A 27,146-nucleotide genomic window follows, 5' to 3' on the forward strand; every position below is an offset into this window, starting at 1 on the left:
AGGAACATACTAAACAATTATATCAAGGGAAAGAAGTAGATGGTATAGTTCTGGAATAAGAAGAGGCTGTTATTACTGATGGAATGGGCACCCAATTATCAGGTCAGAATTCGACAGAGCTTTGAGTTACCGGTAACTATTAAGATAACTAAATACGAGCAAGGGACTGCCTTAGGAGAAACCAGCTTGGAGACCATATATCATTTAATGTGTAAAATGTATGATACAGGAGAAGTGCCATCTGATTTTAGACAGAACATTGTTTTACCTATTTCCAAGAAAGCAGGTGCTGACAAGTTGAAAACTACTGCACCGTTAGTTTAGTATCTCTCACTTGCAAAATTTTAGCATGTGTTATTTACAGAAGAATGGAAAGACCACTTGAAGCTGAGTTGGGAGATCACTTTAGCTTCAGAAGAAATGTAGGAACACATGAAGGAATCCTGACTTGACATCTGATCTTACAGGATCAAATTAAGAAAGACAAACCTACGTACATGGCTTTTGTTGATTTAGAAAAGATACCGAGATACAGATATCGAGAAAGAAGATTTATCTACATTCTGCACAAAAATCAGTCTGCAGTGATACGAATCAAAGGCTATAAAAAGAAGCACCAATCCAGAAAGGAGTGAGGAAAGGCTGCAGTTTGTCCCCTCACCGTTTCAATGTTTATGTAGAACAGATGATAAAGGAAATCAAAGAGGAATTTAGAAAAGGAATCACAATCCAAGGAGAGGAAATCAAAACAGTGAAATTTGCTGATATTGTTATTTGATCTGAGTCTGCAGAAATCCAAAACAAAAGTAATGGAATGCAGTTGAATGAAGTCAGGTGATGCAGGCAATGTTAGATAAGGAAATGAAGTCTTAAAGGAAATCGATGAGTATTGTTACTTGGGTAGAAGAATAACTAATGATGGTAGAAGAAGATATAAAATGCAAGACTAGCACATGCAAGGAAGGCCTTTCTTAAGAAGATAAATTCTCACTTCGAATATTGATAGAGGATTAAGAAAAAAAAAATTAATACTTTCGTCTGGTGTATGGCATTATATGGAAGTGAAACATGGATGATAACTAGCTCAGAAAGGAAGGCAATAGAAGCTTCTGAAATGTGGTGTTACAGAAGAACACTGAAGGTGAGATGGGTAGATTGAAGAGATATTGAATCGAATTGGTGAAAGGAGAACGGTTTGGCAGAATTTGACCAGAAGAAGAGATAAAATGATTGGACATATCTTAAGACACCCAGGACAATTTTTGAGAGAAGTGCAGGCAGTAAAAATGGCAGGGGTAGACCAAGGTATGAGTATGACAGATTAAACTAGTCAAGTCGGGGAGGGAGAGTGGGGAATAAGAAAGGAGCCCATGTAATAGGACAAAGACAATGGCATGTCAGTGTGGGAAGAGGGAGCAATAAGTGTAATGATGTATTTGTCTAACCCTTGTCCCGTTTCTTTGTGGGGTCGGGTATGAGGTGAGATGAATCTGTTGTGACGGGTTTTTATGACTGGAAGCCCTTCCTCACATAAATCTCATTAGAGCAGTTAAGGAAATTAAATGAATGGCGTGATATATATGATAGTAGGAAGGTAGAGGGTGAAACCTGGTGCTGACACATCTTACTCCTGTCGAAACCCAGGGGTCTGCTCAAGGCTTAACATCCCCATCCAACAGACAAATCACCATCAACAATGTCGTATGCCCTTGGTCAATACGAACACTGCAGAGATGTTTGGAATTTAATCCAGGCTTTTTTCACATGATCTATTGATTAGAAAGTGTATACCACCACCTTTCCTTCCCTGCCTGCCAACATTCTGATGGTGAAATTTTTTTCGACCAGCAGGGCTTGAACCGGCTAACCACAGTGTCAGACCGTTTAGATTTCAATGCCTTAACAGTAGTGGCCTCCAGGCAGGCAGTGATCTGTAAACGGTATAAAAATGAAAATAGGATAGGATAAATGAAGCTTTTTCAGGCACCCTAGAAATTTAAAACCTGGTGCTATAGAACCTGATACCTCCAACATGTTACAAATGATAAATATTGTTTCTGATACGTATTGATGATAATTGATTGAAATAATAACAATAAGTTTATTAATTTGTCCACCTAATCAGTACAATAAATCTTGTCTTTGTTGAATTACATTGACATGTTATTTAAAATGGTACATGTTTCGCCTTATATATAGGCATCATCACCCATGGGTTTAACCTTAAAATAAAATCAGGCACCAGATTTACATATAAAGAAGATAAAACTAATTTATAAAAAGCCTTGAAAAGACTTGAAAGAAAATTTATATATGATAAAAGACTAGTACAATGTTGATTTTAAAGACAAAGCTATGAGTGAGAAGCTTAATTATTTACAATAGTAACATTGAAAGACTACCTAATATGAGTAAAATAAATAAACCGACAGTTTTTTATAGACAAGTGATAAAATTGCTGTAAAATAATGTTGAACGACTAGCGATTGGAACTAGATAATGAAAATTATGATCGTAATCGTATTTTTAAAACATAATGTTGAATAAAATAAAGTTGAGAGATGGTCAAGTGACCTGTGATAATATGTTTACGTAAGTTAAAAGTCAATAGTCGATAGCATATGGTGATGTGGTTCACTTTAAGAAGTGCGAGGTTGTCGTTGAAGGTTAATATACAATGTTTATATTGGACCTCTATTTTATCACTTGTCTATAACAAACTGTCGGTTTATTTATTTTACTCATATTAATAGTCTTTCAATGTTACTATTGTAAATAATGAAGCTTCTCACTCATAGCTTTGTCTTTAAAACCAACATTGTACTATTTTACCATATGTCAATTTTCTTTCAAGTCTCTTCAAGGCTTTTTATAAGTTAGTTTTATCTTCTTTATATGTAAATCAGGTGCCTGATTTTATTTCAAGGTTCAACCCATGGCTGATGATGCCTATATGTAAGGCAAAACACGTACCATTTTAAATAACATGTCAATGTGATTCAACAAAGACAAGATTTGTTGTATTGATTAGGTGGACAAAATAAATTAACTTACTATTAATATTTCAACCCCCAAGATGCTTAGAAAAATGGAAAATTCCTGAAACTCTCTGAGGGGGTGAGCTGAACAGTTCGATATTGGTGCTGAAAAGTAAAACAGCTTTAGTATGCAAATGTATCACTCTGGATACATGCACAGTATACCTCTTGTTTTTTCTTGTCAAGACTCCCTCTGCAGTTCTCTTTAGGAGCATTAATTAATCTCGGAGATTTGTGCATGTGTCAAGTTTTCCTGCCATTATAGATTATTTTAGCATTTAACTCTTGTTGTGCATCGCCTAACTATGGCTGCTCTTGGAGCTGTGTAACAAGAATTCATCTCTGAAGTTTATAAGAAAGACATGTTAAGTACTGAGAAAGTCAGTCATCTTGTATGTTGTAACGATCAGTGTTTGGATGTAGAATCAGTATACAATCAGTGGTGGGTTCCAAAAAAATGAATGAAAAGATCATTCTATCATTAGCTGACGGCAACGGTTGGGATCTTATCAGTGATAAACCGAGGAGTGGAATCGTGCTCCTCCCGACTCACTAAAATTGCAGAGTGCATTATAATGCTTATTACTATTGTTTTGTTGGTGGGAGTAGAGGCTGGTTATTTTAGATTATCACTGCATTATGGTTGTTGTTGTTGTTGTTGTTGTTGTTGTTGTTGTTGGAGTCATCAGTGCACTGAGCAAGTGGAAGCGCTGTTTGGGTTATGTAGCTGTCCGCTTGCATTCAGGAGATAGCGGGTTCGAATGCCACTGTCGACAGTTCTGAGATGGTTTTACGTGGTTTCTCTTTTCACACCAGGCAAATGCTGGAGCTGTATCTTAAGGCCACGGTCGCTTCCTTCCTACTCCTAGCCCTTTCCTCTCCAATCATCGCCATAAGACCTATCTGTGTCGGTGCAACTTAAAGCAAATTGTGAAACTTATAAGTACTTGAACTGGGTGTATACTTCAAGGTGTCTCAAGCTTGCTTTGAAGTAGCAGCACCGAGCTCGATAGATGCAGCCACGTCAGTGCAGGCAGTATCCAGTAGTACAAATACGAACTTCATCGTGTAGATCCGTATTGATACAGTTAAAACTAAGAAACAGTGTTAGGTTTTGATCCACCCAATCAATACACATCAAATCCTGGGAAATCCTGGGTTTTATACATGTGACTGAGTTCACATCGTACGACATCCTACTACACTGCCCTTATACAGATATATACAAACATCCAGCGTTCAGTCTGCAAGCCTCTGTGAATTTACTATACGTCACCACAATCCTCTATTTGCAACTAGTGCTGTGGCCTCATATAGTTCTATACCTCTTATCTTTAAATCGTTAGAAACTGAGTCTAAGTATCGTCGCCTTGGTCTTCCTCTACTTCTTACTCTCCATAACAGTCCATTATTCTCCTTGGGAACCTATCTTTCTCCATTCGCCTCACATGACCCCACCCCCGAAGCCAGTTTATGCGTACAGCTTCATCCATGGAATTCATTCCTAACTTAACCTTTATCTCCTCATTCTGAATACCTCCTGCCATTGTTCCCACCTGTTTGTATCAGCAATCATTCTCGCTACTTTCATGTTCGTTACTTCTAACCATATGCCTAGATTTATTAAGGTAACTTTTATAGGTCCAAATTTGAGCAATTAATCTGCTTAATGTTAATTTTCTAGAATATATTTTCTTCCTTAAATGGGATTTTAGTTGCCAATATTTGCTATCAGTATCAATACAGCCATTCTCTCTGAACAGTTTGGTGTAATCTTCAAATACCTTGCTTATAACCATGTGACCTTGCCGCGGTGGGGAGGCTTGCGTGTCCCAATGATGCAGATAGCCGAGCCGCAGGTGCAACCATATCGGATGGGTATCTGTTGAGAGACCAGACTAACGAATGGTTCATCGAAAGGGGGGTAGCAGCCTTTCGGTTGTTGCAAGGGCGGCAATCTAGATGATTAACTGATACGGCCTTGTAATAATACTCAACATGGCTTAGCTGTGTTGATACTGCTACACGGCTGAAAGCAACGGGAAACTACAGCCGTAACCACCTCCCGAGGACATGCAGCTCTCTCTGTATGAAAGATGTACTGATGATGGCTTCCTCCCGGGTAAAATATTCCGGAGGTAAACTAGTCCCCCATTCGGATCTCCGGGTGGGGACTACACGAGAGGGGGCAATCATCAGGAAGATGGATACTGACATTCTGCGAGTCGGAGCGTGGAATGTTAGGAGTTTGAATCGTTGTGGTAGGTTAGAGAATCTGAAAAGGGAGATGGATAGGCTAAAGTTAGATGTAGTTGGTATAAGTGAAGTACGTTGGCAGGAAGAACAGGATTTTTGGTCAGGCGACTACCGAATTATCAACACGAAATCAAACAGGGGTAATGCAGGAGTTGGTTTAATAATGAATAAGAAAATAGGGCAGCGGATAAGCTACTACGACCAGCATAGTGAAAGAATTATTGTCGCCAAGATAGACACCAAACCAATGCCCACCACAATAGTGCAGGTCTATATGCCTACTAGTTCAGCGGATGATGAAGAAATTAAAAGAATATATGAGGAGATAGAAGATTTAATACAATATGTCAAAGGTGACGAGAATCTAATTGTGATGGGAGACTGGAACGCAGTGGTAGGCCAAGGAAGAGAAGGTAGCACAGTAGGAGAATTTGGATTGGGACAAAGGAACGAAAGAGGAAGTCGGCTGGTTGAATTCTGCACTGACCATAATTTAGTCCTCGCCAATACTTGGTTCAAACACCACAAACGACGGCTGTATACGTGGACAAGACCTGGAGACACTGGAAGGTATCAAATAGACTTCATTATGATTAGGCAGAGATTCAGAAACCAGGTGTTGGATTGCAAAACTTTCCCAGGAGCAGACGTGGACTCTGACCACAACTTGTTGGTCATGAAATGCCATCTGAAGTTGAAGAAATTGAAGAAAGGAAAGAATGCAAAAAGATGGGATCTAGACAAGTTGAAAGAAAAGAGTGTGATGGATCGTTTCAAGGAACATGTTGCACAAGGACTAAATGAAAAGGCCGAAAGAAACACAGTAGAGGAAGAGTGGAGAGTCATGAAAAATGAAGTCAGTAGGGCTGCTGAAGAAATGTTAGGAAGGAAGAAAAGATCAACTAAGAATCAGTGGATAACTCAGGAGATACTAGACCTGATTGATGAACGACGAAAATACAAGAATGCTAGAAATGAAGAGGGCAGAAAAGAATACAGGCGATTAAAGAATCAAGTGGATAGAAAGTGCAAGGTAGCTAAGGAAGAATGGCTGAAGGAGAAGTGCAAGGATGTCGAAGGCTGTATGGTCCTGGGAAAGGTAGATGCTGCATACAGGAAAATCAAGGAAACCTTTGGAGAAAGGAAATCTAGGTGCATGAATATTAAGAGCTCAGATGGAAAGCCACTTCTAGGGAAAGAAGACAAAGCAGAAAGATGGCAGGAGCATATCCAACAGTTGTATCAAGGTAACGATGTAGATAATTTCGTTCTGGAACATGAAGAGGCTGTTGATGCTGATGAAATGGGAGACCCAATTTTGAGGTCAGAGTTTGACAGAGCTGTGAGTGACCTAAATAGGAACAAGGCACCTGGAATTGATGATATTCCCTCTGAATTACTGACTGCCTTAGGAGAAACCAGCATGGTAAGGTTATTTCATTTAGTGTGCAAGATGTATGAGACAGGAGAAGTCCCATCCGATTTTCGGCAGAATGTGGTTATACCTATTCCCAAGAAAGCCGGTGCTGACAGGTGTGAAAACTACCACACTATTAGTTTAGTATCTCATGCCTGCAAAATTTTAACACGTATTATTTACAGAAGAATGGAAAAACAAGTTGAAGCTGAGTTGGGGGAAGATCAATTTGGCTTCAGAAGAAATGTAGGAACACGTGAAGCAATCCTGACTTTACGTCTGATCTTAGAGAATCGAATCAAGAAGGACAAGCCCACATACATGGCATTCGTAGATCTAGAAAAGGCATTCGATAATGTTGATTGGACCAGGCTATTTATGATTCTGAAGATGATAGGGATCAGATACCGAGAACGAAGAATTATCTACAACCTGTATAAAAATCAGTCTGCAGTGATAAGAATCGAGGGCTTTGAAAAAGAAGCAGCAATCCAGAAAGGAGTGAGGCAAGGCTGCAGTTTGTCCCCTCTCCTTTTCAATGTTTACATAGAACAGGCAGTAAAGGCAATCAAAGAGAAATTTGGAAAGGGAATCACAGTCCAAGGAGAGGAAATCAAAACCTTGAGATTTGCCGATGATATTGTTATTTTATCTGAGACTGCAGAAGATCTCGAAGTTGCTGAATGGTATGGATGAAGTCTTAGGTAAGGAGTACAAGATGAAAATAAATAAGTCCAAAACAAAAGTAATGGAGTGCAGTCGAACGAAGGCAGGTGATATAGGAAATATTAGATTAGGAAACGAAGTCTTAAAGGAAGTAGATGAATATTGTTACTTGGGTAGTAAAATAACCAACGATGGCAGAAGTAAGGAGGACATAAAATGCAGACTAGCACAAGCAAGGAAGAGCTTTCTTAAGAAAAGAAATTTGCTCACTTCAAACATTGATATCGGAATTAGAAAGATGTTTTTGAAGACTTTTGTGTGGAGCGTGGCATTGTATGGAAGTGAAACATGGACGATAACTAGCTCAGAAAGAAAGAGAATAGAAGCTTTTGAAATGTGGTGTTATAGAAGAATGCTGAAGGTGAGATGGATAGATCGAATCACGAATGAAGAGATACTGAATCGAATTGGTGAGAGGAGATCGATTTGGCTAAATTTGACGAGAAGAAGAGATAGAATGATAGGACACATCTTAAGACACCCAGGACTTGTTCAGTTGGTTTTTGAAGGAAGTGTAGGTGGCAAGAACGGTAGGGGTAGACCAAGGTATGAATATGACAAACAGATTAGAGCAGATGTAGGATGCAATAGTTACGTAGAAATGAAAAGGTTAGCACAGGATAGGGTGGCATGGAGAGCTGCATCAAACCAGTCTATGGACTGATGACTCAAACAACAACAAGTGGAGGAATTATGGTTCATCTTCAGCCTTTCAAATTCCATTGTTTGCTTAATATATGTGGCACTAAGAGGCTTAAAATAAGACCGTAAATTGAGAACTCCTTTATTATTCATCAGTTGATGTTTAACACATAGCTTCTAAATTTTGTTGCTCTCTGTAAACAGATGTGTTCCAAAACTTGTAAAATTTTTCTCTCAAATCGCATTATGAAGTTGCATGATTTCTGGGCATGTGCAATATCTTAATAATTGCACTCATGATTTCGAGAACCAATTTTAAGTACTCTTGATTTTCATGTAGTGTACTTAAGTCGCAAACAATTTGAGTCTAAAGTGTGTTGTTCTTCTTCTTTTATGACCACATAGGATCACTTTAGTCAGTCCGTCGTTTAGGTCTCTTTGAAGGGATTGTTCGGGCTTTGCGGTCCTCCCAGTACTTTTTCAGATGCTCCGATCTTCGTGCCCTCTCCTCAGTTGAAAATGTGCATGTTGTTGGTTTGTTTTGTGTAAGGGTAAAGCGGAGGTTTGTATTCTTGAGTTTTGTATTCAGTTTTATCTTATTTGTGGTGTCTTCTGTTGTAAGGCCTATTTCCTTCAGATCCTCTCTTACTTCTCTGATCCATTTACATCCTGTTGTGGTATTTTTTGAGACGAGATTGTGTTGTACTAGTTGTTTCAGAAGTCTCGAATCCTGCATCCTCATGATATGTCCAAAGAATCCCAGTCTCCTCTTACGCAAAGTATCTGTCATGGGTTCTAGCTCTTTGTACACGACTTTGTTAGGTATTAACTGCCACTGTCCATCTTTCTGGTATTTTTTGTTGATGCAGGTTCTTCCAATCCTCCTTTCAATTTTCCGAAGTCCGTCAGTCTTTGATTGTTTATTCCGGTAAAGGAGTGTTTCTGCTGCATATGTAGCTTCCGGTTTTATAACTGTGTTGTTGTGTTTTATTCTTGTATTTATTGATAGACATTTCTTTTTGTAGATATCCCATGTTAATTTTTGTGATTTAGCTAATCTATTTGTTCTTATTTGGATTGTGATTTTTTCATTTAGGTTGTGTTATTACTTCTCCAAGATACTTAAGTTGAGTTACTATTTTGATTTTATTACCATTTATGGTGACTTCTTTTGGCTGTGTTGGTTTTTGGGGCATAATTTCTGTTTTTTTCAAATGATATTTTGAGGCCAATTTTATTTGCAATGTTTTGAAGTTCTGATATCTGGGTTTTTGCTTCTTTTATGTCCACTGCTAGTAATGCTAAATCATCAGCAAAACCCAGGCAATTTGTTTTGATTTTTCGGCCAATCTTTATTTTGGGGGGACATTTCCTAAACCATTCCCTCATTACCATTTCTAGAGCACAATTAAATAATAGTGGTGAGAGCCCATCTCCCTGCCGTAGTCCAGTTTTAATTTCAAATGTCTCTGATGTTTCACCCCTAAACTTGTTGGTGAGAGTCAATTTTTTATCATGTTTAATTTGGGGTTCTATATAGCCATCTTTTTTTAAGTTCATCAACTAAACATTCATGCTTTGTTGTTCAGTCATTTATTGTTTGTCAAAAATAAATTCTCATAAAAACATTTGGATTCAACCATAAGAAGAACCATTTTAACCATTATTTCCAATCATTAATTTATCATAGCAATTTCTTCCCTCTCTTTAGTTTGCCAGTTAAATGATAATGTGATTGCAAATTATATTTATTAGTTTAAGCCTTGATTATAATACTAGTAAGATACCTTTCAGCTTAAAATGATTGGAATATCATGATTCACATTCTATATATTTATAAAATTGTGGTTTATTTTCCTGTTTTTAATAATTGTAACATGATTTTTTTTTTTTTTGTTCTATAATTGTTTTGACTTGTCTTTGTGTACAGCTTGGACCAAACAGTGGGCTACACATAATTATCTTTGATGAGATTGACGCCATTTGCAAGTCTCGAGGCTCGGTTGCGGGCAACACTGGGGTACATGACACTGTTGTTAATCAGCTCTTGGCAAAGATTGATGGAGTGGAGCAACTGAACAACATCCTTGTAATTGGGATGACCAACCGACGGGATATGATAGATGAAGCTCTTCTACGACCTGGAAGACTAGAGGTACTGCTTGTTCATTTCAAATGAATAGATATAACAGATTAAGATGACTATTGTCATAAAAGTTACCAATGGGAAATTAAGAGAATTAGACATGATAAAAGTGCATGTGTCGCACAACTGAGTAAGAAGGGACCAGTTGATGCAAGTCGATCTTATCTCGGTATCTCTGTAATTACAGTAGTAGTAGTCTTCTTAGTCACAATTGGATTCCTAACATCATGACTCTTCACTCATTTCTGTGTACTGTACTCCGTGCTTTGTGGTATACTGCTGTGTGCTTTATTTCAAGTAGCAGACTCTTTATATGGTCATTGTACTGGTTTGAAGCATGTCCTCTCTGCCATTGTCCATCAATTTTGCACTGGTTTATATGCTTATCAAAGCCTTCTTGTTAAATGGCTATTGAAAATTTAATATTTGCCCTTGTATGTTTTGTAGTATTACATGTTATAAACTTCATGATTGTTCCATATTGAAAGTTGTTTATTTTTAGAACATATGTTTTTACCATTGCATTTGGAGAAATAGGAGACAATTCAATGAGACATTTTATAAGGACTTCAAAATTTCATATTAGAAGAAGATCTAGTTTTAGTCTCGGAACACATGGTTTTAGAATGACTAAGTGATGATAGTGCTCCAATGATATTTTATCACAATTTTTATTTAGTGTAGTCCATTTATCACACTTAGTAGGCCAGAATTTTAAGTATTTAAGGTTACAAGGCTAATTTTCTAGCTTCTTGTTTTAATATTAAAGAGTAATATTTTAAGATTGATTTAAGGCTGAAGATGCCCTATAGAAAGGGCGAAACATGTCCCGAAGGTGTATGTAATCGTATGTATTTGTAACCACTTATAAGTGGACAGTATTGAATAGGTGGACTAATAAAATACCTGTTTTGTAGTAGCCATGCGTTAGGGACAGTGTTTTGCTCCTTCAGAATGGTGTCACTCGTTCTTCTTGCTATTCATATTAGTAGCATTCTTCTATAGCACATCATGTCAGAGGCCTCGATTTTTCTAAGACAGGCTACTTTTTATAGTCCAGGACTCTCAACCATATACGGTGATAAATATGAAAGATTGAACCAGTTGCTTCTTTCCCAGATTTTTTGTCTGTGCACTGTCATGAGCCTTCTAGGAAAATGATATCTTTTCCTTTTCCCACTTCTTCTGCATGATCATCCTTACTGTATATACGAGATATATTGTTGCCCTTTTACTTCTAATACCATACTGCTCCTCTTCAAGCTGTGGTTTAATGATGGTTCTTAATCTCTGTTCTATAATTCGTTCCTATATTTTGAGTCCATGGATAGAAGATTTATGCCCCTGTAGTTGCTGGGTTTCAATCTGTCTCCCTTCTTAAATAGAGGAACGATGACTCCTTTAGTCTAGTCGTTAGGTAGTTTTTCTTTTTTCCAAGTGGTGTTTAGGATTCTAAACAACCACTGCAATCCTTGCACTCCAGCAACCTTGATCATGTCAGTACAGTAGAACCTCGATTATACGTTCCCGGAAACTACGTTTTCCCGTATTATCCGTTCATATTACGTGGTCCCGTGAGCATCCTAATTAAATCATGTTGTAAAAATCTAGCATTATCCGTTCCTCGAAGAAAAGATTTCCCGTATCAACGCTAAATCCTCGATCACGCACTTTTCAAGATACTGTATCTCACGAAAGGACGGCTACGGCATATTTGCGGATCTTGGTGTTAACATCCCGTCATTGCGGTAATTTGAGGAAGTACTGTACCAGAAAAGCGATTGGCGGTGAACTTGCATAAGGGACCATCTTAGCATACCATTCAGGTGGTATAGTTTAGAGAATCAAAATCATAAAGCAGAGAGGGTCCACAACAATTGGAAGGAGACAGAGCACATTTCGACAGCTCTACTTGAAGACGGATAGAGTTTCGTCAAATGTTCGTACTTGCAAATTTGGTATTTCAATATTATCGTATACGATTATATTATCGAGACCAAAACAGATGTTGCACCTTACATACATAAAGCCATGGGAGGCCTTGGGATTGCCTATTACTGTTTTGGTCCTAATGTAAGACTGGGAATTTCACGTTTTTGTGTTAAAATGTTATAAAAACCGCAGTTGTTTTATTTGCGCATGTTACCGTACATGTAAAAACTTGGCATCATTTCGCACTCGTACCGACTTGTACAGCTAGCGCGCTTTCCAGCTTAATTCAAGGTCGCGAATAACCGTAAATTCGGTAGTTTTTATATTTTTCGGTTTCCAATTTGATCATGATTAGTGACGGACAGAATTGAATGCATTCGAGAACTTGAGAATCTATACTCGCATTCGAAACAATATTCTCAAGTTCAACATAACCTTTAAAAGTCGATGTAGCCCCTAATTTACGTGGTACAAGATTTCCATGAAGTGACTACAAACAGTATACCCATGACCAAATTGCAATGGAAGATTTAAAAAAAAAAAAAAAAAAAGGCATGTTGGGCGCTTTTGTATCCAATGTGCTTTATTTTATTAGATTAGAGAATTAAAAACTACTTGTGGTCGATTGTTTGGCTTGGTGTTATTAGGTTTTTTGAACAGTTTAATCGATTAAGTTGCTGATTGGAATAATAACAATAAGTTAATTTATTAATTTGACCACCTAATCAATACAATAAGTCTTGTCTTTGTTTTTTAACTAAAATGGTACGTGTTTCGCCTTGTATATTAGGCATCATCAGCCATTGCCTTAACCTTGAAATAAAATCAGGCACCTATTTACATATAAATAAAATAAAACTAATTTTTAAAAAGCCTTGGAGGGACTTGAACCAAACATATAGTAAAAGACTTTTACAATGTTGGTTTTAAAGATATTTCAATGAGTGAGGAGTTTACTGTTGGTGAAAGTATTTGCAATATTGACATTAGGAGGCTACTATTATAATTAAAATGAACAAAGCAACAGTCTGTTATAAACAAGTGGTAAGATTGCTATAAAATTATGTTGACCGACCAGCAGTTACAATTAGAAAATGACAATCAAAATCGTATTTATTCAAAAAATAATGTTGAATAAAATAATGTCAAAGAATGGTCAAGTGACCTGTAATTATTTGTTTACATGAGATAAATGTCGAAAGTCAATGGCATATGGTGAAGTTGTGGTTCACTTTGATAAAAAAAAAAAATACGAAGTTTTAGTTGAAGGTTGATGAACAATGTTTAAATTGGATCTCTATGGACCATCTCGATTTGATGCAATGCTAAAACGTTAAGAATATGAGTATATTGACATTCTAGTCAAAAGGCAGTGTGACAGTTGAATCATTTGACGATGGTGAGGGTAACTTGTTATGTTTGAGCTAAAAGTTATTGACGACTGTCGACTCCTTACTATGTAACAGGCAAATGTCCTGCAATGTGATATCGCACTAGGCTGATCCGTCTGAACAGAAAATTAAATTAGCACACTCGAATACCATAATCTTCGTGCGGTACCATCTCATAGTCAACTAATTTCTTCAACAGCTTTAGCAGTGACTATTGTACTCCATCTGTCTCGAAGTCCAATAAAATACCATTTGGATGGGTACAATATGAAGGTATGACATTGATACAAGTCTGGTATGAAACATCTGGCGATGAGGAACATACGAATTTGATAAAACACCGAAATGAAATAACAGTGAAGGGACACGGTAGGGAACTACCTACGTAAATCCTTAATGGCTGGCAACCAGGTATTACTTAATTGATAGCCATTGTCCCTGTTGAAATTGTTAGGATTTCTACGTCCTTCCACAGCTTCCCGTATTATCCTGGACCTGTAGTGTCTTGTGTGAGTAAGAGCTCGAGCATCTTGGAACATGACATCATGACCCAACGATAGTGTGCTCAGCTATATATATATATATATATACATGGAATCATGAACGAGGCCGAAAGGCAAAGATTAACATAACAAAGGATACAGTGACACTCACCAAAAAAAAAAAAAAAAAAAGGTAATGTATACATTGGCCAAACGTGCCGGTCCGTTGGTACTCGTATCAAAGAACATGAACGTAATATTAGTCTCAACCAGCCAGACAAATCAGCAATAGCTGAGCAGCCTCTATCGTTGGGTCATGATGTCATGTTCCAAGATGCTGGAGCTCTTACCCACACAAGACAGTACAGGTCCAGGATTATACGGGAAGTTGTGGAAATATGTAGAAATTCTAACAATTTCAACAGGGACACTAGCTATCAATTAAGTAATACCTGGTTGCCAGTCATTAAGGATTTACGTAGGGAGTTCCCTTCCCTGTCCCTTCACTGTTATTTCGTTTCGGTGCTTTCCAAATTCGTACATTCCTCATCACCAGATGTTTCATTCCAGACTTGTCAATGTCATACCTTCATATGTGTTATGTTATGTGACCCTCTGACTGATTCTGATAGTTCCATCAGCTTCTGCTTCGAGCGCTAGCGCTGTACCGCGTCCGAGGAGCCATCTGGTGATGAATGAATGTACAATTTCCACTTCTATTGGGTAACATCTAAATTCAAAGCTCATTGTTTTAGTTAGAAGCCTTTCTCGATGACAGTCGATATTTTCTTCTGATGGTGCAGAGCATAGTGCTCTGCGAAACGTAAAGAATTTTACCTTATTTTCTTGACACGGCATACGCCCAAAAGCGTGTATCATGTCTATAAGTACAGGCCGTGAAAGCATCAGTGGCAACTTTAGGTTTATGTGTAAATTCGAGCAAACATAATTTTGCTAAACATGGTATTCCTGGTGTTGTAGGATAATATTGTCTTTTCTCACCAAATTTCAACCTAATAACCCCTTACTGTTGATTATCTACTGAGTAAGACTTCAAAAAATGTGTGGCCGCAGTCATGATTAAAACTTGAATCTCCTACTGTCTGGAAAAGCGTGCTAAGTGCTTGAACCACCACGAGCCACACCAAATCTCTGGCATGTTATTCAAGTTTTAGATGGAGAAACTCTAGAAGGGGAGCAATTGCCTAAAGTCATTGCACTTACTGATTGGAGGAATTTTGACTGATCTGAGTCAAATACAAATGGTAGGAATTGAGCCATTATAATCTATACAATGCAATGCATATTTCTTTATGGATTTTCCTTCACAATAGGCCTATTATGTTCTGAGAGTACAGTACTAATGTGAAATTTTCAAGCCTATGGGTAAGTTTTGTTCTGCTTTACACACACATTAGTTGCTAAGTAGAATGACAGTTTCTCATACCATTAGGGGCCGATGAACTAGATGTTAGGCCCCTTTAAAGAAGCATCATCATCAGAATGGCAATCCCTTAAACTAAGTAAGGTCGGTGTATTTGGTTATGATTACTTTATTCCAAGAAAAATAAAGCGATTCTGAAAGAAAGTATTCAATTTTTATTATTTATTTCAGTCTAACATAATAGGAACAGGAAATGTGATTTAAAATATTTGCTCCCATAAATTCACACAAAATACTGAACAGGTAATGAGATTGTTACTCTAAGTTCATTCAATCTCGAAATCAGGATCTCCATTGAATCCATCTAGGTCATCCACAGTGTTAGAATCTCCTTGAAGTTTCTGGTAAAAATGTTTGGCATCTGCAGGTATTAGGTGCATCAGCAACTTAATGTTTCCAAGTTTGGCTTCAGAGATAGGTTTTCCATTTGGCCACAAAGGTATTAATGCCTGATGAACGGGAACTGTAGTTTCCGTGGTCATCCCAGTCTTGACTTAGATTTACTTCCTGAGAATCACCATCAAATTTAGTTTTGATGTACGTAGCGCACGGCTGTGATTTCAAGAGCTGGATTTCTGTTTGTTTTAGCCAGCTTATCTTGCAACCAAGGACATCAGTTTTCCAATTCATGATAATTTTTTCAAGTTCTGTTGAACTGATGAACGACATGTTTTCCATCAGGTGAACAACAGTGGGGTTTTTCCGCCTGCAGTTTCTCATTACGTTTACATAGTCCTCTGCAGTGTATAAACGCTGATGAAATCACTGTCATTGGGAAGAAACTGTGACCAGGTACTAAAAATCGCATTGTTATCTTCTGAAGAGTAGGGCGTTGATCCAATACTGCCTTTATCCTCAAAACCATTTTAATATTACAGTTCTTACCACCACAAGGATCTGACCATAATATTAGCTCAGAAATAGTGGATGCATCTTCTAGTAGGTATTTCGTTAAGCTTGAGCTGACTTGTGCCCCACGACCTGCCACACCTTCCAGCCAAACATGAGAGTGACTTTTATTATCACTTCCCTTGTGTACTCCGCAGTTGTATAACCATAGCTGATGTTTGTAAAACACAATGTTCATCGGAATTCATGGCAAAGGTAATGGTTTCTCCATGTCAAAAGTGTTTTCAGTTCTTCAATTTCCATGGCACGCAGTAAAACATTTCTCTTCAAATTCTGCGCTGCTTCTGCTTCAGCTAAATGTTTTGCTTTCTTAGCTGACAGAATACCGTTTAATATCGAATACCACTCGTACTGTTTTTTCGGAAATATTGCTTCCAAAATTGGGTGCGGGTCTTATTTAAAATTTTGGGAAATTTATCTTTCCGAATGCGCGTAAATTGGGCATCACTGCCGGCGTGGCCTGGCAACAATGCTCTCTCCGCTCTCAGTATACGCTACTTCCACACTTGGCGTTAGTCTCATGCACGTTCTCAGAGTATCATCATGAATTCCACAAAGTGTTTGGCGATCTTTTACTGTGAGTGGGAAACTGAAAGTAGTTCGGGAAGCCGAAATGATTGGAAATCGTACCGCCGGTAGGCAATACGATATTGACGAGTCATGTATTCGCAATTGGAGAAAGAAGAAAAATGTGCTATTAACATGTAGTGGTGATCGTAGAGCTTTTTGTTGACTGAGTGTACAGTTTCCAGAAATCGATAAAAAAAACTATATAAATATGTGACAGAAAGGCGGGAATTGGGATATGGTGTGTCAACCGAAATGTGTCGGCTAAAGGCATTAGAGATCGCAAAGGAACTCGTTGGATATCGTTCTGGAAATGTTTGTTTACTTTTGTTTGTATTTTCTAATCATTTGATGTGTGTTAGTAAAGATTGTAAATAATTTTGACTTCACTTGTTTTTTTAATTGTGTTCTTTCAAAATAAGGGTGTGGGTCTTGTTCGGTGGCGGGTGGTATTCAAGATTATACGGTATCTCGATCATGATCATTCTTGACACCTTTCATTTCAGCATCAAGAGAATTGCATAAATTACACGTGTCCTTTTTGAGTTTCTTTATTTGCAAATTGATTTTGTTAGTTTCGTGTAGATTGAAAACAAAACTGGATTTTCATTTTCCCCCTTGTACATGTCATACATCAACGGAAGGGTCGTATTGCTACTGAGAAACTCCCTTTCTGTTTCTTTCCGACAATAATGGGACTTGTACTGTGGATATTTGTTGACTTATTCAATAACACCTTGAATTCTCCCATTGGATAATTTATTGCTTCCACCATAACATCCACGAGGACCTCTAACTCCATTACTGCTCTTCAGTTTCTATAGTGCTCGATCAACCTTACAGCTTGAAATCCTAAACGTCTGTAGAATCATAGATTTCAAATTTGAATACTGGCAATCTTGTATTCCCTGGTGAAAGACTTCCTTTCTGAAGATTTATTCCTCTTCCTCCTAACTGGCACTTCAGTCACTATACTAGTTATGAGGGCAATTTGAGCATCATAGGTTCGACACTATAAAATTCCTTGAATTCGCTTTCACGAACATCTAAAAGATTTTTTTACCGCACCTGCATTTACAAAGAAAATTTTTAAATGTCTTCTCTTTTCTCTCTCCATGTTGGGTCACGTAGAATTTACTCTGTATGCATATTTTCTTCCGAACATCGCGATTCTGGATTGGATATTTCCTCTTCCTACCTACATGTTGTAAACATCTTATACGACATACTTAGTATTGAATAGGTTGAACTTCTCCTCAATTCCAATTGTGTACCTTTACTAGGTCGTCCTTGGTTGCCATTTTTAGCATTGTCAGTAACATTGCTTTCGGTATAAGCCCCATTGTTGTCAGAAATATCTTGTGCTTTATTGCTGCACCAGTCCTCGGTGTTAGCATAGTTCTTTTCACTGGTTTCTGCACTCTTATTAGGAATTTCATTCCTCGTATTCACAACTTCAAATTCAACTTCAACTTGGTCCCCTTAGGAACCCTAAATAATAAAAAAAAGAAAATGGATGATGATAATAAAACACTAACCTATGTTCAGACACTTTGTTTAGCATTTAATAAATATAACCATAATTTTAAAATTTGAATTACACACAAAGGTTTTGAAGTACAGAATGTACCTCCAACAAGTTTGGTGATGCAGGCACAGAGTTGCCTACTTCAGGTGGCTCTAAATTTGTATATACAGACCCATGCGGCTTCCAAATCTTACCTTCAGCACCTGTACTCGCATCATATAGTCCCACCACAGAAATGTCTTGCGTATTACTGTAACAGGCACTACGCTATTAATTGGATTCTAGAACAGTTACAAAAATATATAAATACGATTATAATTATTTTGTGAGTTTCATTACAATTCCAATACCGATAATTATCAATATTACTGATACCTGAACCATAACATGTGTGCAGAAATGACGCTGTTTTCATTATTCTGATCTGGAATTAATTGATTTGGCACGTATTACCTAGCATAACATGTTAAAACACGGTTACCGTGAAGCCTTCGGAGATTCTTCAAATAAATATATCGATACAGAAGTATTGCTTTTATTGCAGACTACCATATTAGATACCGTACAACAATCTCATTTTGATACTAAACTTAGAAAGTTCTTCTGGAGAATGATTCTCCGACATAACCTTTTTAGTAAGCTGCATTAGTAGCATTGTCCTTCTCCTTCCTTTTGGAAGTACTTGATATATCGCTGAGCTTCATCACGTGATAAACCATGCAAATAACTTAGCAGTATTGAAAACGCAAGCTCCCTCGCTGACATCCGCGACACAATGTGAGGAATGTTGCGCGTGGTCTTATGATGCACACTGGAACATCGCATAGTCTACTGATACAATTTACAGTTGAACTGATTCCTTCTGTGTCGCTTTGGGTTTCAGGTAACTGACAACTAAATGCCCTCTTGTAATGCATTTGGGAATTTATTATAAGTAGTTCAAGCTTTCCTCTGCAAGATAGTGCTAAAAAGCTCAATTTTCGTCAAATAGTGCTTAGTCTATTGATGCATAACTCCATCCAATTGGTATACAGTAAAGCCTCGTTAAGACGTTTCTGCAGGGGACAAGGAAATAGAACGTATTAAGCAAGAAAACCTATTACTGAATACACAAACAAAAACTGTCCAACAAGGACATGGAAACACTAGATCAGATTTTTCTGACATTATGGCATTTTATATCGTGTATCCGCAAGTACATTGAAAACTATATCTACCATTTCTAAAGATGAGAGGAGAGTATTGAAAGGTGTGAAAAACGCATGAGAACAAATATGAAAACCTTTTCCACTAGGGATTTTAAAATGACTGTGCACTGAAAGGTATGAAAAACAAGACATCAAATATGAAAACATTTGCACAGGGGCCATGACAATATCAAGTATTATTGCAGATCAGTCTTTCTAAAACAAATGTGGGTAGAAGCCTTTTATTTCAGACCAGTGGGTTATTAAACATTATTTTCTAGTCACACTCTGACAATGAATTGGTGGTTACACACACGACCATGTGTAACTGCGACTTTGGCCGCCATTTTGAATGATCAAAATTTTAATTCATCCAACTCAGATGTTCGAGTCGAAACTCAAAGGGCCGCGTTTCAACATTCGCACTACCTCTGCATGCTGTCCTGTGCCTGTCCACTTTTTGATAGTTTTAATTTTGTCTTCGTTAGTAAGGAATTTCATGACTTTTTCTGAATCCATAACTAAGCTGTCACAAGACAGGTATGCATCACGCTAGTCGACTTCACACGATTATGTTCCTAATCCAGATATAGGCTATCAGATGACAAATATTTGCTACCCTTCACTGTACCACTCAACACAAAATAAATTTTTAATTTCTGAATTGAATGTGAAATACTAGCACAAACAGGCTCGCAGTGTTATTCAGCAATCTCAGTGTTAACCAGCAAGCAAAGCAGAACATTCCTGAGGGGCTTGCTTCCTGAAGGTGCAACTTATCCTGTGAAGTTCAGGAATTCAAGGTCTTTTCCCATTATCACGCAAGTGTGGCGAAGGTTCTTTCTTACCCGAATTGGAAATCACGTTCTTTTCGTAAGGGATGACAAAGAACATTTTCTTCAGGGCTAGGAAAAATGTGATTATACTAAGCATTTAATAGTGAAAATTCATAATGCGATGAGTGCGGTATTTTTATATACATTTAATATGATGATAATGGGGACTTCGAATTTATGACGTCATTTCAGAAAATGACATACAAAATTAATTATGAATTGTACAGTGTTGACCTGTAAATCACATGCACAAATATAAGAACTAACCACAGATTGTTTAGCTACCGGCTCCTGTACTTCAACATTTTATAATGCCTAACATTTATTTTCAAGTCTTGATTATTATCTGTTCTACGATGGATCGCATTTAAATTGATGACGCTAATCATTTTTTAATCCCTATTGCAATATCAATAATAGAGACTGATATTAGGGTGGCATTTCTCCATAAATTATACCAGTCAAACCATCAGCATACGATGATACACATCAGGTACATAACATAGGAAGTATCCAAGTTTTGATGAAATCATGGCATTTATCATATTCAGTCAAATGGTGACTAAAATACCCTTTCTTTAACATGTAACCACAGTATCACAGGCTCAATTCCAACATACACGCAAATACGTTCATCTAACCTCCCATACTGTTCCAACGGAGCATTCCTGTCCAAATTCCACTTTGTCAGTGGTTAAACACACCCATCATGTAATAATTAATCTCATCATTAGAACTGCTTCAATTCCCGAGGAATTATTATGATTCACGTATCAAATTGCCATGCTGTTAACAAGGAAAATTGTAGAAGATTGGCACCTCATGGTCGACATATCTCTGTTCCGTCCAGCAATCGTGATTGATTTAGTAAATCCATTAAATATCACAATTTAGCATTGAAGATTATGACTATTACATCGATTAATTCCTCTATTATTATTGTTATTATTATTATTATTATTATTATTATTATTATTATTATTATTATTATCATTATCATTATTATCATCCATGGGTGATCGTTGATAGAAATCATCTTAACAGAAGACTGTGGTAACATGGAACCATTTAATCATCGGATCATTTAATATTCAATTCACAACCCTACATGAAATTTTGAGATAGTATCTGTATCTACAGATACTGTACTCTGATAGACTAGAAATTCTACCTTTAAAGAAAAAATGCGAGAACAGTTTACGGATATACTAAATAAATATAGCTGTCTACGTATGGTAAAAGTCTTAACTTCAGCATATGCAGTTCGTTTTCTTCTCTATCCCTCAGGATGTTCCCATCAGATTAAGGCATCATGTCTCATTTAATGGTGTCCTTCCATCCTACAGATGATGATGATGATGAATTTACAAGTACCTTTATATGTCCTTGGTAGAAGACGCATGTAGATCTGCTATCTCGATCTTTCAAGGTGAAATTGTACACCTGAAACTGATAAAGAAATTAAGATTTCCTCGTGACATGTTGACTACAGTTCACATTTGTAGAAAAGAAGCTTACGTTGCTCGTATGCCTTGAAAAATGTGTATGAGAATATGAATGATTTACTTACAAGTGAATTTTGCTTTGCTGATGTAAGAAATGGAAGAAACTGTGATTAGCTAGCAAATACGTCATTTAGAATTTTCCAGATAAATATGGTGGGTGTAAAAAAATAACTGGAATGATTTTATTACAGCAAAATACTGGCTACCTTTATTCAAATTCACTTGCAGACCTCAGACACAATACAACGGTTCCAGCATTCACTCCACTGTTCAAAACACTCCCCGAAGCCCTTTCTTGATAGTCTGTTGAGTATACCTGATATTTGCATTGTTTACTTCTTGATCACTTTGAAAATGATGACCCTCAAGTTCCTTTTTGATGACAGCAAATAGGTAGAAGTTGCATGGTGCTAGGTCCGGTGAATAAGGTGGATGTGGCATCACCTCAATGCCCAATTTGGTTACTGTGTCTTGTGTCTTGATTGCCTGATGCACAGCTGCGTTGTCCTGGTGCAGGAACCATCCCATTTGAGCAAAGTTTAGTCTTTATCCTGCAATTTTTCTTTTCGGTCGCCCCTTTAACACTTCACAATAGTTACCAGCAGCAACAGTATGTTGCTTTTTCACTACATAATCGTACACAATAACCTGCTTATCAAAAAAGACAAGGTGCAAGACTTTCCCTGCACTCGCCTGAATTTCAGCCTTGGGTCATAATGATGGAACCATAACCAGTCACGTGTGATAACACTGTCAGAAGAATCTGGTTCCCACCAAAGTCTCTTTCCATTCTTGACATGCCGCCATACAATGAGCCTTCTGTTCATCATTCATCACACGTGGCACCCACTTCACTGAAACTTTTCTACGCCCTAGAATATTGCATATAATCTCTTCGGCTGATCCATAGGAGATGGTTATCATTCCAGCAATTTGTTCAATGGTTAAACGGCAGTCTTTCTGCAACATGACATAAATTGTGTTAACATTGATTGAAGCACGCTGCTGCAACTTGAGATTCATGTTGGGTACAGCAAACACTGCCTCCTTCCTCAGCTACTCCCCTGCAACTGAGAAGCCTGAGGCTAGTGACGTGCTTGGCACTGTATCACTCAAGGTCAGGCCTTTTCAATACTGCCACCTGCAAACTCCATTGCAGCATTATTGAAACACAAAAACATCATTCCCATTATTTTCTGACACCCCTTCGTATTCATTCACACGTAAAAAGTGCAGAAATTATTCCTTAAATACGCGCACGCAACCCCCCCCCCCCACACACACACACACACAGTTAAATTCACGACTCAATCAGCTGTGGAGACTTTTTTATATATGCCCACAAGCGGATGAAAACAAGGTCAACAGGTAACTAGTGTTCAGTAACCTTGCTCGACTGACAGTATGTCCAAGGTACTCCTAGTGGCAGATATTCAATGCTTGCAGATTGAATTGAACTCACTCGCGCACAGTGTCAGGGACAATACAGAACAACCCAAATATGAGATGATTACATTGCAATACTGAAAATCTGGTCCTGACAGCCCCTCTGTGGTCTGAAACTTCATTAGTTTTCATTCAGTCTACTCGCTACAATTGCTAGCACCCTCTTTCCTAAAATACTGTGCAGGTACCTATGAACACCTTACCTGGTATACTGATCAAAGAAATACTTGATAGTTGTCACCTTGAATATTGGTGTATTGTTTGATATTCTGTCTGTTTGTGCCTGCATTGTCACCTTTTTCATTGTTTTCTTTTCTCATTGTTTTTGATATCTGCTTTCCTGTTCATATAGCATTTCCAATACATACAAACTTGCTGCAGGTAATGTATCTTGTATTTTTTAATAATGTCTGGAGACCTCTTTCTCAGTTTTTCTTTTAGAGTTCAGTCTGTTTATTATTATTGTTGTTGTTGTTATTATGTTGTTATTATTATTATTATTATTATTATTATTATTATTATTATTATTATTATTGTTATTGTTGTTTTATTCTAATAATAATAATAATAATAATAATAATAATAATAATATGACCCTGTACTTTAAGCTGCTCTGTTATGTTACAGGTTCAAATGGAGATAGGATTGCCGAATGAGACAGGTCGGTTTCAGATTTTGAACATTCACACATCACGAATGAAGGATTTCAAGAAACTCCATCAAGATGTTGACATCAAGGTATGTTTGATAACCTAGCTTAAATTGCTTCAGAGTTCCTGTCTGAGTAATTTGGATATATTACTGTATGATAGAAGAGTAATTTCTCATTGTATTTAAAATTATGGAGTTCGTTCATAACTGAGGAAATAGGTTTACAAAGACTACTCTTCAAATTCCTATCCATAGTTCCACTATATTGAACTCTTTCCTGCAAGTGCAGTCTGTGTGATAGTTTTGTATTTATTTTTTTTTGGCAGTGAAGTGTTTATATGGGATTTATGAACATGCAGTACAATCTATAAGGCTTAGGAAATAAAAGAAGAGTGATAATCTGTCTTGATGTTGCCTAGGCAGCAGTCTTGAACTTCCGCGAGCGTGGGTCAGCTTTTTCGTTCGTAAACACAGCAGGATTGAATACAGCGGATATTGAATATAGGCGAAGAAAATAACACAGAATCGTTGAGTAGCGGTGGAGGTGAATGTTTAATTAGTGAATAACATATCAACGAAAATAATTTTAGTGATCACTGATATAAGTGAAAAAGGATATAGAGAAATTGGACCTGACGGCAATGCTGCGGCATTTCAGTCAACACAAACCTTTCATTTCGTTACTCCGAATGATTATATGGATGATGTTGAACCTGTCCATAATTTCGAAAGGTTATTACGAGAAATAGATTAATTTTTTACATATGTTAGGACGAGACAAACTATTCAGTGACATAGCCAATTGCATGTATGTCAATGCAGCATTCTTACAGGCACATTCCGGTAACATAGATACAGAATGGAGAGACACTTGCTCAGAGGAATTAGAAGCTGATATACTGTACAGTATATAATCATCATTTCACTTCCAGAATCACGTAATTATTGGTTTAGAGGGATTCAGACAATATGAGAATTTGACAAATATAGCCTACCTCTGTGTCAAGTATCACCAGTAGGAGGTGAAGGTTTGAACCAACAACCTTATGATTCAGTGAATAGAGAAATGGATGTGATGGTATGTTTTATAATATTACTGAAAATTTGAATACATTGTGATCAATAGTTTCATTATACGGAGGGTTGCCACAGTTAATACAGGATGCGACCTTGAGCGCACTTGCTGCTCCTGGAAACAACTGTATGACGTTCTGTCTGGTCAGTGTGATTTAGAGAAGTGCCTCGTACAGTCATATCATACCACTGTTGCCTCGTGGCCTGCCAAATTGCAGATATATGGCAAGGCTATATTGTTGGCCTTTCCGATGCTAATTTCTCATTATCAAGGACTGTACAATAGTGTAAAATCAAATGTCTTAACACTAGTAAGTCCTCTGAAGACAATGTGATAAATCATCATCATCATCATTTCCCTTTATCCAGCTGTAGCCGGGTAGGGGCAAATATGGCTCCTCTCCACTTTCTTCGGTCTTTCCACCACTCCTCCTCCAACACTGTGTCCCAGTCCAGGTTTCTTTCTATAATGCTGCGTTGGATGGTATCCTTCCATCTCAATCGTGGTCGTCCACGGCCTCTCCTTCCTTGGATTTGCATTTCCATCACCTTTTTTGGCATTCTTTCGTCGCTCATTCGCTTTATGTGCCCAAACCAGCTTAGTCGGCTCTTCTCTATTCTATCATTCATTTTTTCCACTCCAATTTCCTCCCGGATTTTCTCATTCCTTATTTTGTCTCCTCTACTCTTATGTATCATATTCCTCAAGAATTTCATTTTGGCTGCCTGTATTCGACTCTCATCCTTCTTTGTCATTGTCCAAGTTTCTGCTCCGTAAGTTGTTATGGGTACGTAATACATCTTGTACATAGTATCCTTTGCTTCCATTGGCACATCTTTGTCCCATAACATATTTCTTACACTATGATAGAAACAACTTCCAGCTTGAATCCTTTTACAATGTGATAAAATTACATCAAAATGGTTTCCCGCCAGAAACATCAACTTCGAAAAAACTGCGTAAGAGAGAGTTTGAAGAGAGAGTTTGACCCTCCAGAACTACGAACATCATTAAGAAATTAAAGGATGCTGTCCTGAAGAAAAATTCAACTCGGACACCTTGACAGCCACACAAGCACATCTAAAGGTACTGTCTATCATATAATTAAAGAAGATCCTAACCTGGTAAATCGACATAAGGTACGTGGACATGCTTTGAAAGCAAGGCACCTTAATGAACGATTCACTAATGCCAAAAAATTATATGAATACTACCTAGCAGGGGATAAATGGCAGTCAATCATTAATCTGGATGAAACTTCGGTTTATTTGGATGACACCAACAATCCCCGGGCAATTTACTGTCACCCCAAAAGGCCAAAAGGCGCACTCAAACTTCGTCGAGGAAAACAATCATACTGCCAGATCTTCAGTCATGTACTACGAGAGAAAAGAAGAAGATGGGTGTCCGTGTTTTACCATTTTTATGACGTCCCTGTCAAATATCCGGATGCCTCGCCGGTGGATTTCTTTGCCTTTGGTCTCCTGAAGAGGGCTTTCTTTTAGATGTCCCGTCACTATTTAGGGTCTTTGGAAAGTGTGCAAGGAGTTATGGGATAATATTTATCTTCCTGTACTCGGTCAAAGTCTTCTACAATGGAAATTGAAGATGTAGGGCCCGTGGCTATCACATCGAGCACAACCTGATCTGGAGAAATGGAATCGCCTAGGACAAAAGGTATGTCAAAATCGTCCAATCTTAACTGAGGCAACCCTCCGTATTTAACTTTTTCTGAAACAATTTGCTCTGCTTCAACTTTTTCTAAATAAAAGATTGAAGCATGGAGATAAGTGGAGTGAAAATGTGGACGGGAAAGGATTAACATCCCATTGCAGTCATTGGGTGCTAGAGGGACAATTCCAAAGGGGACGTTGAACTTCCCAAGAATTTAAAAAAGAAAACACCCGGACACCATAGCGTTTGCTAAAAAACTCATTGACGATTGTTAGACGCCATTTGTACTCCCTG

General features: G+C 37.6%; 1 protein-coding gene across 1 annotated transcript in view; it reads left to right on the forward strand.

Moving 5' to 3' along the window:
- Window positions 1-27,146, forward strand: part of LOC136857696 (vesicle-fusing ATPase 1) — a 241,275-nt gene that overhangs the window by 128,860 nt on the left and 85,269 nt on the right. Inside the window, exons 8-9 of the mRNA XM_067136554.2 lie at window positions 10,010-10,234; window positions 24,080-24,190. Coding sequence (XP_066992655.2) covers window positions 10,010-10,234; window positions 24,080-24,190 — 336 coding nt within the window. The remainder of the gene's footprint in view (window positions 1-10,009; window positions 10,235-24,079; window positions 24,191-27,146) is intronic.

The sequence above is a fragment of the Anabrus simplex genome, chromosome 1 (genome assembly GCF_040414725.1).
Source record: "Anabrus simplex isolate iqAnaSimp1 chromosome 1, ASM4041472v1, whole genome shotgun sequence".
Classification (NCBI taxonomy): domain Eukaryota; kingdom Metazoa; phylum Arthropoda; class Insecta; order Orthoptera; family Tettigoniidae; genus Anabrus; species Anabrus simplex.